This window comes from Botrytis byssoidea (genome assembly GCF_014898295.1).
Source record: "Botrytis byssoidea strain MUCL 94 chromosome Unknown BBYS_005, whole genome shotgun sequence".
In the NCBI taxonomy this organism is placed as follows: Eukaryota; Fungi; Ascomycota; class Leotiomycetes; order Helotiales; family Sclerotiniaceae; genus Botrytis; species Botrytis byssoidea.
In genome coordinates this window covers 1,144,452-1,158,611 of record NW_024065846.1, presented here as the reverse complement: position 1 = coordinate 1,158,611, position 14,160 = coordinate 1,144,452, and the positions used below count along the sequence as shown (strand labels likewise).

Here is a 14,160-nt window from a genome sequence, read left to right as displayed (position 1 = left end):
ATGCTCAATTATCACGATATACATCCGGTTCTGCGAGCTTCTGTAATAGAAAGGAAGTTGCGAACTCAATGCAAGGATGACGGAAGGATTGATACAGGATCACGACATTGAGTCAGTTCGGTCATCTTCGTCCAAAGGCCATAAAACAATATTAAAGATGCTGGAGTTTTACTTTATTCTGATTCCTTGAAACTAAATCTATTAAGTGAAAATCTATTGCGAAGGTTGTTTGCGAGCCATTTCATCATGCTCTTCAATATCCTGGGCCTCCCATGGATAACAAATCCATACATCCTCAACGGTTCTTGCGGCGAGATATCTATCATCCTTCAACATATCCTCAGGGAGCGTACCCTTCTTTTCCTTGTTCTTGTTCTGTCCATGTCAACGCATTAGTAAATCCCCTTTTTAATCGCGCATATCAAAAATCGATGAATCACTTACATGTAAAACAAAGATAGAGAAGACAGTCTTTTCACCTTGACCACCCAGCTTTTGTCTAGCAAGCTCGACATCCTTCTCCAACTCCTTAACAGCATACTCCAAAGTGGTTCGTGTATCATCAACTTCATCGACGATCAAAATTCTCTTTCCGACCAAGTTCTCCATGTTACCCAAGCTGTTCAAATCTAACCATTGAGTTCTGGTAACCTTTGTGCCCACTTGCTCAACCTCTCCTGGAGTATTTGAAGCCGAGGGGTGTGTAGGAGGAAGCTGTTCGTATAGCGAAAGACCAATAGCTTGAATTGGAATATTAGGACTTCCAGGTTGTTTCAAAAACGATCGCAGAATACGCGCGGGGACATATCCACCACCACCAATAGCGATCATAAGCTGAGGTTGGAAGTCTTCGAGAATACGTGGTGCGGCTTCTTGACAGAGTTTGTGGACCTAAGGAAGGTTGTCAGTGGTGCTTCTTTGCTCGGAGGGGTAATGTAAGGTCAGAGGGGCATCTTGAGCTTCTGTGTGCGCGCATACCTGGTTATAGGTCACATATTCTTTGACAACCATCTTTAATATGATATGTAGGATGTTTTTATGTGATATGTAGATCTGTGTAACTTGACGAAGAAAATGTGAATCTATTCCAAGATTTTTTTACTGAACTTAAACACCCGGAGTTTACCTGAAAAGAGTTGTGAAAATAAAATTATTCAAAAAGTTCGTGATCCCAGTGTCCGGGGAGTCACTGGTCGTATGCAGTATACCGTACTGTACTATAACTAGCTAGGTAGATAAACTAGCGGACTTCGCCTGCTGCAGAATCTTTAATTTCACTCCTGTTGGTTGACTATATGACAGATAATTGGTTGTATTTGCTATGTAGATACATTTTTGCTGCTGGTATTAAATGTACGACAATAGAGAATTCTATAAAGAATTCTAGTGCATATATCATTGGATACCCAGCTATATCAGTCAGTCGCAGTCTCTCTCTCCAGCATTTACATATGAAACAATGATATTTTGTGTGCTTTTTGTACCCCATTTTACAATATTTTAGCCTTACTGCGGTTATTCGTGAACGAAACCCTCATCCGTCATTTTTATTTGATGCAATGCAGCATTACCTATCTGGGCATCCTTATCTCATTGTTTGTATCCCATCTATATGATAAAGTCTTCAGGATGGCCAGCCACGTCGTGAATCATCATGGCAACCATTCGTATAGGTCACACATTGACTCGAATCAAATGCTAAGAGTATATAAAAACTTCGTATGGTTGGTATATTTTACATTATTTCATTCCTCATTTCATTCCTCATTTCAAAACTCTCCCGCCAGTTGTGATATCAAATACCACTTGCGAGTTTCTGGATTGGTTTAGAGGTAGATCATATTTAGGACCCATAACTTCGATTGGTGGGAGAACTAGTAAGTAGCTCAGAACGATCACGCCAAACACACTCGTTGCTACTATTCACACTTTTCCACACATCAGTTTGTGCGAGATCTGCTAAGTATACATATCTGATATATTGAACACCTCGTGACTGATTCCATCCTTCGCAAACATGCCAAGACCAGCTCCAAACCTTAACATTCCCCCATCTTCCACCACCGTAAGTGTCCGTATCATCGATACTACTTCTCACATATCTGGTATTCCCCTCTCCGAGTTTGTTTCTCCCGCTATTTCTGGACACACTCACTTTTCTATCCCCGCCTACTCATTTCTCATTGAGCATCCCTCCTCCCGTTCTCTCCTCTTCGATCTTGGTGTCCGCAAAGACTGGGAAAATCTCGCTCCCCGCATTACCGAACGTATCAAAGACGGCGGCTGGAAAGTCACTGTTCAGAAAGGTGTACGTGAGCAACTAGAGGAACATGGGGTATTGGCTGCCAGTATTGAAGCCGTAGTCTGGAGTCACTGGCACTGGGATCATATTGGAGATCCTAGTACATTCGACGAATCCACCGCTCTGGTCGTTGGCCCCGGATTCAAAGAGTCCTTCACTCCGGGTTACCCTTCCGATAATTCCTCCCCTATTCTTGAAAGCGATTATGCCGATCGTGAACTCCGTGAAATAGCTTTCAATTCCGGTCTCAAAATTGGCCGCTTCGATGCATTTGATTACTTTGGAGATGGTTCTTTCTATTTGCTCAATAGTCCGGGGCATACTATAGGCCACATGTGTGCGTTAGCTAAGGTCAAATCGAATCCAAATTCGTATGTATTTATGGGAGGTGATGCGTGTCATCACGGGGGCGAATTTCGACCTTCACCTTATCATCCTCTTTCAGAATTTCTCACACCACCTCCTTTGCCGAGTTACGGGATAACCTGCCCAGGTTCGCTCTTTGAGCCTCTTCTACGCGATAATGACAGACACAAACCGTTCTACGCGATAGCGCGAAGGGATGATGGAAAAGAGGTAGCGCATGATGTAGACGAGGCAGAGAGAACGATTGAAAAGGTCATGGAAGTGGATGCATCGGATGAGGTACTAGTTGTCATGGCACACGATGAGACATTGAAAGATGTGGTATCTTTTTTCCCTCATTATGCCAATAACTTTAGGGAAAATGGATGGGTGGAAAAGGGAAGATGGTTATTTCTGAGAGATTTTATAGGGGCTGTGAAGGATCAAAAACTATAGAATTTCATTACATCATCTGTGAAGATTATACATAAAAGTAATCTGAACTTCTCTCTTCAAGACCAAACCACCAGTTCAGATTCCTCTTTAAAAATGTTCAAAAAACGGAATTTCGGCGCAGACAATACTTTACATTTCTGCAGATCCTGCTCAGCTTCCTATTCGTCTATTTGGTTCCGGCACTCATTCAACTTACAGTACCACAGACCATCGATGCGAAAGGCATAGCTATATTTTATCAATACATTTTCATTGAGGTCTACACTACAAGTAAGTATCTTGTCATAATACAATCGTGGGATAGTCGACCTGCTCGGATTGTTGAAGTCTTGGACAGCTAACAACTGCGGGATGACTTGACATAATATGCGGGCTTTTGGCCCCTGAAAGTTCGTATTGCGTTTGATCAGGGTTCAGTTGATTTCAGATTGTTCGTCAGCCTACTACGATCTAAATCGTTGAGGAGACGATTAAAGACAATTTCATATTGCTTGAGGCTCATCCGCATGACTTTTCGATATCAAGAACTGGATGTGAAATTTGAAGTTTGTGTTACCATTGGCTTCAGAAGAGCCTAGCGTTTCAGAATTAGTAAATGTGGTAGCACAAACCTGGAAGTTATTTCCCGAGTATTTTTGGAGCTCATAGATGTGGGGGTCGGGAACTATTCGATATGGATATATTAACTACCCCTCGCCCACGAAACTGGAGTGGGCGAAGGAAAGCTCTGTGTATCCCGTCTCTCTTGTCATCCTACTTCGAATCAGGTTTACTATTCATGAGAGAAAACACTTACAAGCAATATCCTTAAAGTTTTGGAATAGTCACAGTGGATACATTATATCAGAATGTTCGCAGATCTTTGAGATACTAGCATAATCTGCAACCATCGATGTAATGCACTTCCAAGGAATCTTGATATAGGGGTGCTCGACGCACGTAGTGAAGAAGTTCACAAAATCGGAGACTTCTTCAAAATTCGCAGCCAGGTGTTACACGCGAGAAGTGCATTCGGTAGGACGATTTATATCAAATATGATACCCCGCATTGGTGTGGTTGTATTGGTACCCAATATCAGACTCCTTTAAGTATTGCTGAAAACTTTCTTCTTCATACATTTCTCGCCAGGTTAGAAGTATCTTTCCAAACAGGTGTACCATGTATCCATGAGTTGTGTACATGATTCTCATAAGCCCCAAAGCACGATAGTTATACAGAATGATCATGAGGATAATCTCATCAGGAGAGGCGGCTGAAACATCGGCAATACGCGGCACGCCAGCTCAATACCAGCACGGGATATGAAGGGCGACTTGATGGAGAAGTCGCTTTCAAGGATGAGTAGCTGCTTTTTCTAACGTTGCCCGTTGCTCGTCGCCACTGTTATCATCCATTTCTATACATTCCCGCAGATTTAAAAGCCCAGCTACCCAACGGAGTACAACAACCTGAAGAGATGATAGGCTGAATCCAACCTTGTGATGAAGACGAAATAGATGAGGTTGCCAATACTCTTCCGATGGCTTTTGATATACCAGGTCAATGAGATATAAGGTACCGAAGCTTTCACCCTAGCTCTCAATGCACCCCTACTCACAATGCATCCCACTAACGAAAATGCGAGCGAGCCGCGATACTCAGAGATTTTCACTATAAAAATTGAAAGACATTTCTTTTCTGAGGCTTGAATGCTTGGCTTGGGCTACTACCATCGCCACAATGCGGCCATGCTCATTGACGACCCTTTACTCCAGACGCTTTACGAGGAACAAGCTTCGCGACTCAGAGTCGGTGATCATGAGACAGGATCAAGGAACCACTGCTCTGCTTTTTTATCTCACCAATTCTATGAGATCGAGGTAAGATGTATTGCACGTGGGTCACACATGCATTGAAGATTCATGGTGTGATATTGCAAATGTGACAAGCTGTTTCGAAGTGGCTGGGCTTGTCAGCTTGAGAGATTTTAGAAGTACTAGGTAGGTGGGATATCCGACAGGAAGAGCACAGATGGGAAATGCCACATGGCGATACCTAACCAATAGGAATGAAGTCTAGGCCCATTTCTGGATTTCTTGGGGAGTTTCTCTAATATTTTCTAGTTTCTGTACAGCCCCTTTTGACTGCTAAATAGATGTCCATTCGGTTAGTTCTAAGTGAACAAGAATGTACGGTACATTTAGCAAACATTTGAATTAATTTCACTGGTTCCTACTCGAGTAATTGCTGATAATTAACTGCTAAATTGATCATACTTCTAGACGTCGTAGTGATAACAGATAAGCAAGGGTCCAGAAAGTCTCAAAGACTCCACTCCGTACCTGTTCATCTCAGGCTTTGTCCACTATTTCTTGAGTTGTAACCAATACAATTCGTAGTAAGTCTGTACGGTAAGTAACCGAACCCCAGAATCCCCCCGCCATTTCAAACATTCACCAATTTCGACACATTTTTTTCTTATTTCACTAACACACATTCACTCCACATTGGCGTCAATTGTCAAAACATACTAACAATTCAATTCAATTCATTAACAAACTTAAATTTATGATATTATCTTGACCTCTCTCTTCCAATCATAATGTTTCCAGTCCTCCAAAATGGATCCTGCAAGCCAAGAGCTATCACACACTTACAAACATATCATTCAAAGCTTACGATTATCCTAGACCCTTGAATCTTCAGATGTTAAAAAGGTATGTCCCCTCATCTCTTTGTTGAATGTACCTAATAAGATGTATCCCTCTACTAACATACTTCGGTAGCTCAATAACTAAAACCTACCTAGCTTACCTTGACGTCTAAGCATTCATACTAATAATTGACGACTCCATCAATCATCTTTCTTCCAATTCTTCTGCCTTTCGAGGTTCGATCTCCTTCGTTCAACAATACGCCTTGATAACGACCATATCCTCTTCAAACCGCCGTCATGGCGACCCTCACTACGACGATTGCGACTACTGTCACAGCAGCCAGTAGTGCTGTCAGCGCCACTTCTACAAATCGCGCCGCCCCTCAGGGTGGAATTTTAGAAGGCGGAAACCCTACTGTCTACAATCCTTCAAATCCTATTGTTTTGTTCATCATTCAGGTATGCTTCTTTCTTACTTATTTGCGCATTCTCCTGCAAGCATCGATGGTGGAACGTATGGTCGTTCAAGCAGAGCTTCATGCCGTCATTGCAGAAAGACCTACAGAATGTCAAATTCACAAAATAATTCCGCTCGATCAACAAAACGGCCTTTTGCGCATCATAAATGGATTTGGCTAATTTGCTTTCAATTACAGGCGGGCATCATCATTATCTTCTGTCGTCTTCTTCATTACCCTTTATCCAAGCTTCGGCAACCTCGAGTCATTGCAGAAGTAATAGGCGGAATCATTTTGGGTCCTTCAGTCATGATGCGCATTCCTGGGTTTCAAGAAACTATATTCCCCGTTGCCTCGATGCCGGTTTTGAACATGGCCGCCAATCTCGGATTGATACTCTTTCTTTTCCTTGTTGGTCTAGAAGTTAATATGCGACTTTTCCTTGGTAACTGGAGAGTAGCCCTGAGTGTTGGATTGGCCGGAATGATATTGCCTTTTGGCTTGGGTTGCGCCGTCGCTTACGGTCTCTATAACGAGTTTCGACATGATCCGGGAACTGTGCCTATCTCATTTCCGGTCTATATGCTATTCGTCGGCACAGCTCTTGCGGTACGAGATCAAACTCCATCTACTTGAATTGATTACTGACATCCACTATAGATCACAGCTTTCCCTGTCCTCTGTAGAATCCTTACCGAGTTAAACCTCCTCGCTACACCCGTCGGAGTCACAGTTCTCGCTGCTGGAGTTGGTAATGATGTGACAGGATGGATTCTTTTAGCCCTTTGCGTTGCCTTGGTCAATAACGGATCGGGGCTCGCAGCGTTATGGGTGTTGCTCGTTTGTGTTGGCTGGTGTCTTTTCTTAGTGTACGCTGTTCGTCCTGTGTTTAGGTATATTCTTCGCCGCAACGGAAGTCTTGAAAATGGCCCCTCTCAAGGAATGGTTGCTCTCACAATACTAATTGTCCTGGCATCGTCTTGGTTTACTGCTATCATTGGAGTTCACGCTATTTTTGGAGGTAAGGCCAACTTGAATCATGTCTGATAAAAGCTTCGCTAACTTGAATCTTAGCCTTTCTCGCTGGACTCATATGTCCCCATGAAGGTGGTTTTGCTATTCATCTCACAGAAAAGATCGAAGATCTAGTCGCAGTGCTACTTCTACCACTTTACTTCGCCTTGTCTGGATTGAGTACCAATCTTGGTCTACTGAACGATGGAATGACATGGGGCTATGTTATTGCAATCATTGTTGTTGCATTCTCAGGCAAAATCATCGGAGGTACGCTTGCGGCCAAAGCTTGTAGGCTTGTCTGGCGTGAAAGTCTCAGTATTGGAGTTTTGATGAGTTGTAAAGGTCTCGTTGAATTGATTGTCCTTGTAAGTTGATTTGGTGTGAAACCGGTTACATGGACTCTACTGACACAACCAGAATATTGGTTTACAAGCCAAAATTTTGTCGACAAGGACTTTCACCATATTTGTTGTGATGGCACTTGTCACAACCGTTGCCACAACGCCGTTAACAACCGCACTATACCCGCCTTGGTACCAGAAGAAACTCGAGGCCTGGAAGAAAGGAGAAATTGATTGGGAAGGTAACAGACTTCACCCTGAAGGTGATGAGTATACTCCAGACCGATCTTTGGAAAAGCTGGACTCTACTCAAGTCCGACGACTTCTTGTCTACCTCAGACTTGACAGTCTTCCTAGCTTGTTCACTTTCATTGCACTATTGGGGGGTGATAATACGAGTACGGTTACCAAAGTTCACAGGTCGAAAGCCGAATTGGAAACAGTAGATGAGGATGGTACTCCTTCATCATTAATTCCAAAAAAACAGCCGCTTGAGGTCCATGGTGTTCGCCTGTTAGAACTCACTGATCGTACTTCCTCAGTCATGGCTGAAGTTGACGAATACACACACCGTGATCCAGTCGTCAACGCCTTCCGCACCTTTGCTCAACTAAATAACGTTGCCGTCTCAGGTGGTGTTTCCGTCGTTCCTGAGTCGGATTATGCCGAGGCTTTGACCACACAAGCAGCAGACAACTTTTCCGATCTAGTTCTCATCCCTTGGACCGAACCTAGTATGCTACCAGTCAACGAAGTTCATCATGATTCATTTTCCAGCGGCCTTCAGGATATTTTTATACAGAAGACGCTTGAGATCGCTAGCTGCAATATTGCCATTTTTGTCAATCGTGGCTTTGGTGGACCAACCCTGAGGGAGCCTCGCAATCTCTCATCAAGTGCTAGTCGACTCAGTCTTCGCAGTAGTCAACGTGCAGAAAGAGTTGCTCCTATTGCAGATCGCAGTCACCACGTTTATTTTCCATTTTTCGGTGGCGCTGATGATCGTGTCGCTCTTCGTTTTGTTCTTCAACTTGCGCAAAACAATAACATCACAGCAACTATCATTCATTTTATCACTCCTATTCATAGTCCCAAGACATTTGAAGTAAAGCATGGCTCTCGTCCAGCTACTGCTACCGGTTCTCAACATGGTGGTAGTTCTGGATCGGCGTTACGTATCACGGAGCGTGTCGATACTGAGGAGCTTTACAATGCAGCTGCGTCCGACACCGCTCTTCTACATACATTACGAGACTCCTTACCTCAACCATTGACGAATAGAGTAGTTTTTGTCGATGTTAAGACTACAACCCCATTGACCGATTGTTTACATCATGCAAAGGTTGAAATGGGTCAAAGTCCTCGCAATGCAGGAGACTTAATTGTTACAGGCAGAGGTAGAAGCTCACTCGCTATGGCGCTAATTAATGAGGAGAGTGCCAGTGGGGAGAGCGGAAAGGAAATGAAGAAGACTGTTGGAGTGGCGGCGGAGGCGTTGATTAGCAGTGGAGTTAGAGGAAGTGTTTTGGTCATTCAAGCTGGAGGGCGAGGTCTGGAAAGCTGAAGAGTTCATTAAGAGAACCATATATTTTGGATAATATACAAGGCGGAACTCATGCTACTTCGGTCGGATATACAGGGGTGCTTTAGGTGCATATGGGACTTGAGTACAGGATGGAATTTGGTGTTTTTTGGGATACGATACCTTATGATATGATATGACAGGATATACGTTGTTGCTTTTCATCTCTCACATACTGGATATACATGTGGTGGTTCATTACGTTGACGAATTGGGAAGTCATTTTGGCGGGTTTTTGAATGATCCAAATTTGGATCAATGCATACTTCATATCTGGTCTAGTTTAGCATTGCCTTGGATCTCCGGATACAATTTTTGTACCGAAAATTAGTCTAGTTAATAGCAAGATCGTTGCTTGACCCCATTACTATCTTGTTTTGTGTGAATTCTACCACGGATTGTTGTACCGAAATAGTTTTTCCTGATACCTGTGGCATGGGTGTTATCAAAAGTGATATGACATGTTATGATATAAGATTAATGATTGGGGATGTGAAGGTGACTTGCGTACTCGCAAGGATTCACAACACATCAAGAAGTATGGTCATAGTGTTCTGATCGGAATAGATTATCAATATGTTTATTTATTACTCAAATTGGGTCAATTTTTAATATAGAAGGACTATCCATATATACATACATCCAACCTTCATTAGTTTCTTCATTAACACATAGTCCTTATATATTGATCATATACAATTCAACGCAGGCTACACCCGCTCAGCATTTCCTCATGTCAAGCAGACCCGCATCTCATTCTCACACCTAAACCATATCAGTCCTAACAGCACCCGCATGTTCTGTCATGGCAGCTTCCCTATTGCGGAAAAAGACCTTGGAGCTCAAGTCGAAGATCGGTAATGGGCATGGCACGCCCGTCGTGGCACACGATGTGATGACGGCCAGATACCTATGAGATTTAATTAGCATTTGGTCGTTGCGTATTTAAAATGTCTTGATAAGAAAAGGAATCGAGAAGGAGAGACTCACCATCCCATTATTATAGTCACAAATCCAAATCCGCCCGCAATCTTAAACATGTGCGTTGCATTCTCCAAGCCCGCTTCGGAGGGATTGTATCCCAATTGGTAGTAACCGCCTGCGAAAAAACCAAAAACGAATATCAAGGTGAAGAATACGATTACAAACGGGACGTTGGTTCTCAGACTGGCGCAGAGGAAGACGAAACAGACGAGTGCCATGACGACGGCGTAATTTCCCTGTCCGGCATTGTATTCCTGACTCAGAGCGCCGGGCACCGCGACGCCGTTGACGGTGTTGGCATAGGAGGCGGCGATGCCGTGCAGGGGATCGTTGAGGTATCCGTTGTAGACCCAGTGCACGCCGAAGATTATGAAGACGGAAAAGGGGAAGGAGTTGCCGAGTACAAATTCGCAGATGCCCGCGATGATCATGGCGATGCCGCCGAACATGTAGAAGGTTCCGCTGACGGAGACGAGGGAGGAGGTGGAGGAGCCTTGGAAGGTGAGGAGCGAGAAGACGGTGGAGGAGAAGGGGACGAGGAAGCCGAGGAGGCCGAGGAGGGTGGGGTTTCCTGGGGTTGGTTAGTGGGTAGGGTGGGTTGGAAAGGGGATGGGGAGTTTGGGATATGGAAACTTACCGAGTCGTTTGACCAGATCACCTTTGGCGGATGAGGGCTGGAAGAATAGTCGTTCGTATTGATCGGTGTTTAATTGGAGAGTTATTTGACGGGATAGATCGGGTCCACCGGCGACGTGTTGCACGTATGGTTTGTCGTGATGGATATCATCGTGTGAGGTATCGAGTGAAGACATGATTAGATAGGATGTGATGTTTTCCTAGGTGAAAGCCAAGAGTATGAGATGAGATGGAATAGGTTATCAAGACGACTGACTATCAACCGTTGAAAGCGATGCAGCACAATAGCATTAGGAGAGAAAAGAAAAATGCAAGCTTCCCGACTCAAGAAGAAGAAGAAATGAAAATGAAAATCCCGCACATTCAAGACCCGGCGGTTGCGTTATTATATACACTTTCAAACTGAGCACGCATCCATCATCGCAACAGCAATACCTAGACTCTCCACGCGCAGATCCGTGCCATGCAAGCCCCATCCCAAAGCCTGCCGTGTGCATTCTCATTCTCCAGATTGCACATTGCAAACTTGCAATAGCGTCCCCTTCCCCGGACGGTCTTCTCCAGAGTCCAAACACCATTCATGGCTTGCAGATCTGGGGAACTTTCCTTGCAAGAGCATGGCATGCAATGCCCACATCCAACTCCACATCACGACTACCCATCCCCCTAGCAAATAAGCAATAGCTAGACCCATCATCCCTCAACACAAATCTCCCCTCCTTCCCTCCCAACAACTCACGCGATTCCCGTTACAAGATGCCCATCTCCTACGCCACAGTACAGCGCACTAGTCAAACGCGAACGGAAAATCCTCCCCATCCAGCCTAGTCCCTCGTCTTCCCCAGCATCACCCATCCCAAAACAGACCACCGATCCCCCAAACAGGAGAGAGGGGTTTGAATCTCGACCCAGAACCTCGGAACAAATAACATGTACCGGGCATTTATTACCTAATACCTGGTGTACATACGATACATGCCAGAGATACGAATGATACGATGAGAGGATGGCATAGGATATTCAGTAACCTTAACCTTAACACACCTACCTCACCGCGCCTCGCTTAACCCCACAAACCTTCGTCACGCCCAGTGTATCGAAGAGAGCGGAATCAAGAAAAGTATGGGTTAGTGGAAGGAGAAGTGGCAAGTCAAACCGGCACTTTAGATTTTGTTTTTACTTTTTTTCTCGTTCTCGCTTGTTACTCGAGTACAGTATATACATTGCTGTCTATTTCGTTGATCGATGCAGAGTGTGATAATGTATTACATGGTGATGTGATTTATCACATTATTCAATCTCAATTGCTCAACTACATGTTGATTATATAATCTACGAACACCTCCAAACCAAACAAATGAATTAACGAACGCAATCTCAACACCGACATCAAATGCTTTCTCACACTACACTACACCACCTATACCACGCATCCCCAAGTTCAAAGTCCAAACTTCAAACCCATCAATCAATCAATCAATCAATCAATCAATCAACCACCCCTAAACCCACAACATGGAACCATTCCGTTCTCTCCTCTCTCCTCTCTTCTCTCACCCCAAGATTGATCCTCAAACCATCAAATTCATCAAACCAACTCAAACAAACCTAAACTCCTAACTCCACTCCACCTCTCAGCCACCACCACCACCACCTCCACGGACAAGAGGAAGCAAAGTTCCGTTCCGCGATTCGTTACTGTTAAATGTACTATCATGCTAATACCTAAGCTACTAAGTTACTAACCTACGAATACACTAAAACATCAACAAAATACCAGCATCCTAACATCCTCCTGCTCTAGGTCTCACCCCATTCCATCCCCATCCCCATTCCATCCCATCTCATCCCATACCTCTCCCTCACTTCCAATCTCTCAAACCCCAACCTCGCCACCCGATCCCCATAACCAAACCCCAATCCCCAAACCTCATAAAGCAACCCCCATCCTACCCCATTCCATCCCAATCCAATCCAACTCTCTCCAAAGTCAATTTCAGAATAAAGAACAACTCCAACATACCAAATGGGGTATCCTCCCATCCTCCCATCCTCCCATCCCCCCATCTTTCAAGCCTTCCTCGCCTTCCAGTCTTCTAGCGCCCTTCACATATGCGGGGTAAACCAGACAATCAACGGGAATTTAAATTTTCCCCAGCCTCGGTATCGTTGATCTGCGACGAGCTAACGGTAGTAGCCTAGTAACCTACGCTAAGAAGCCCAGTTCCCCAAGTTTAGTGCTCGCTTTTTTCATGCCTTTTTGTTGATCTTTTGTTGAATTTTTTTAGTGCTGGAGGGCTTCATGTAGATCTTGGGTCGGTACTCGAAAGTGACACATATAGACAGCACAGACGCACGAGCATATACACACACATATATCTACATATCTACACATCCACATATCTACAAGTCTATGTATATACAAGTCTCACATCAAGTCAAGAAGTAAAATTGAACGTGTATAAATGGCTTTGAAAAGCTTTGGTATATTGATTTTTGCTTTCATCCTATCTTATTTGCTCTTGTACTCTCAGCTCCATGTTTTGTTGCTCTCCCCTTTTGTGTATCCCATGGGGTCTCTCATCTCTCCGTGTATTCTTAACATGCATGGAAGATATACACATCATGGAATTTACCAAATACCTATGTCCAATCCATCTTCGCCATCATCTTGATGCCTACTTTGCTATCCAGTACCCGCACTTTCTGATCCCGATTCAATCTTCAACGCCCATCCATATCCTCTCCAATTCCTTTCCAATCTCACACTTAAAAAATTTAACAAAAACCCAAACTCCCCCGCTTTTGACGCCTTTCGCAATCAATCACGAACCGTAGCCATTAAGGCCTTGCAATGATCCATGCAAATTCCTCGCAACAAAAAAGATAAAGTGAAGAAGCAAGAAAAAAGAATTGACTCAAACAAAGCCTGCTTCGGAAAGAGCCACCCAACTCTTATCATCTCGTCTGATCTCCCAAATTATTTCGTACACTGATATAATATGTTCATACAGGGTCACAGAATCTCTTATCTGTATCCTCAACGCCGTCAAGCGTGCACTATTTTGTGCCGGTTTGATGTCTACCGCCAGAAATTAGAGGTTGGTGTGAAATGGTAAGAGTATCAAGAAAAAGCCCGAGAAGGATGGAAATTTGTTCCCATCTCCCGAGGTTCATTTGGATTTTTGTGGTTGTCATGTATGTCGTTTGAAAGAATCCGTCGATACATTCGGAAATCCGGTAAAAAGTAAAAAGTAAAAGAAAAACATTATGATTTTTCGGTCCGTCGTCGGAATTGATCTCTTCAATGCATTCGTGCTAAAGTAACATATGCTGATTAAGTGATGAATGCAATGGTATGAAAGGCTTGTGCCATTAGAAGAAGCACCCCCTGGTTGGCAAG

The 14,160-nt window shown here is 43.9% G+C and overlaps 4 protein-coding genes across 4 annotated transcripts; 2 read left to right on the top strand and 2 right to left on the bottom strand.

The window, feature by feature from the left end:
- Window positions 1–213: 213 nt before the first annotated feature.
- Window positions 214–1,011, bottom strand: EAE97_003161 (uncharacterized protein; the record flags this gene model as incomplete). The annotated part of the gene is made up of 3 exons (XM_038873673.1): window positions 214–375; window positions 445–891; window positions 979–1,011. The coding sequence occupies 3 exons, from the start codon at window positions 1,009–1,011 to the stop codon at window positions 214–216; spliced, it is 642 nt and encodes a 213-aa protein (XP_038735536.1).
- A 1,006-nt stretch (window positions 1,012–2,017) lies between these two features.
- Window positions 2,018–3,103, top strand: EAE97_003160 (uncharacterized protein; the record flags this gene model as incomplete). Its single annotated transcript, XM_038873672.1, has 1 exon — window positions 2,018–3,103. One exon carries the CDS (start codon window positions 2,018–2,020, stop codon window positions 3,101–3,103), a length of 1,086 nt encoding a protein of 361 aa, XP_038735535.1.
- Window positions 3,104–6,036: 2,933 nt separating this feature from the next.
- On the top strand, window positions 6,037–9,119 carry EAE97_003159 (uncharacterized protein; the record flags this gene model as incomplete). The annotated part of the gene is made up of 5 exons (XM_038873671.1): window positions 6,037–6,198; window positions 6,396–6,806; window positions 6,858–7,218; window positions 7,272–7,579; window positions 7,632–9,119. 5 exons carry the CDS (start codon window positions 6,037–6,039, stop codon window positions 9,117–9,119), a joined length of 2,730 nt encoding a protein of 909 aa, XP_038735534.1.
- A 567-nt stretch (window positions 9,120–9,686) lies between these two features.
- EAE97_003158 (uncharacterized protein) lies at window positions 9,687–12,004 on the bottom strand. The gene is made up of 3 exons (XM_038873670.1): window positions 10,759–12,004; window positions 10,128–10,692; window positions 9,687–10,047 (listed from the first exon to the last, which is right to left on the bottom strand). The coding sequence occupies exons 1-3, from the start codon at window positions 10,931–10,933 to the stop codon at window positions 9,903–9,905; spliced, it is 885 nt and encodes a 294-aa protein (XP_038735533.1). The 5' UTR covers window positions 10,934–12,004; the 3' UTR covers window positions 9,687–9,902.
- Window positions 12,005–14,160: the final 2,156 nt, after the last annotated feature.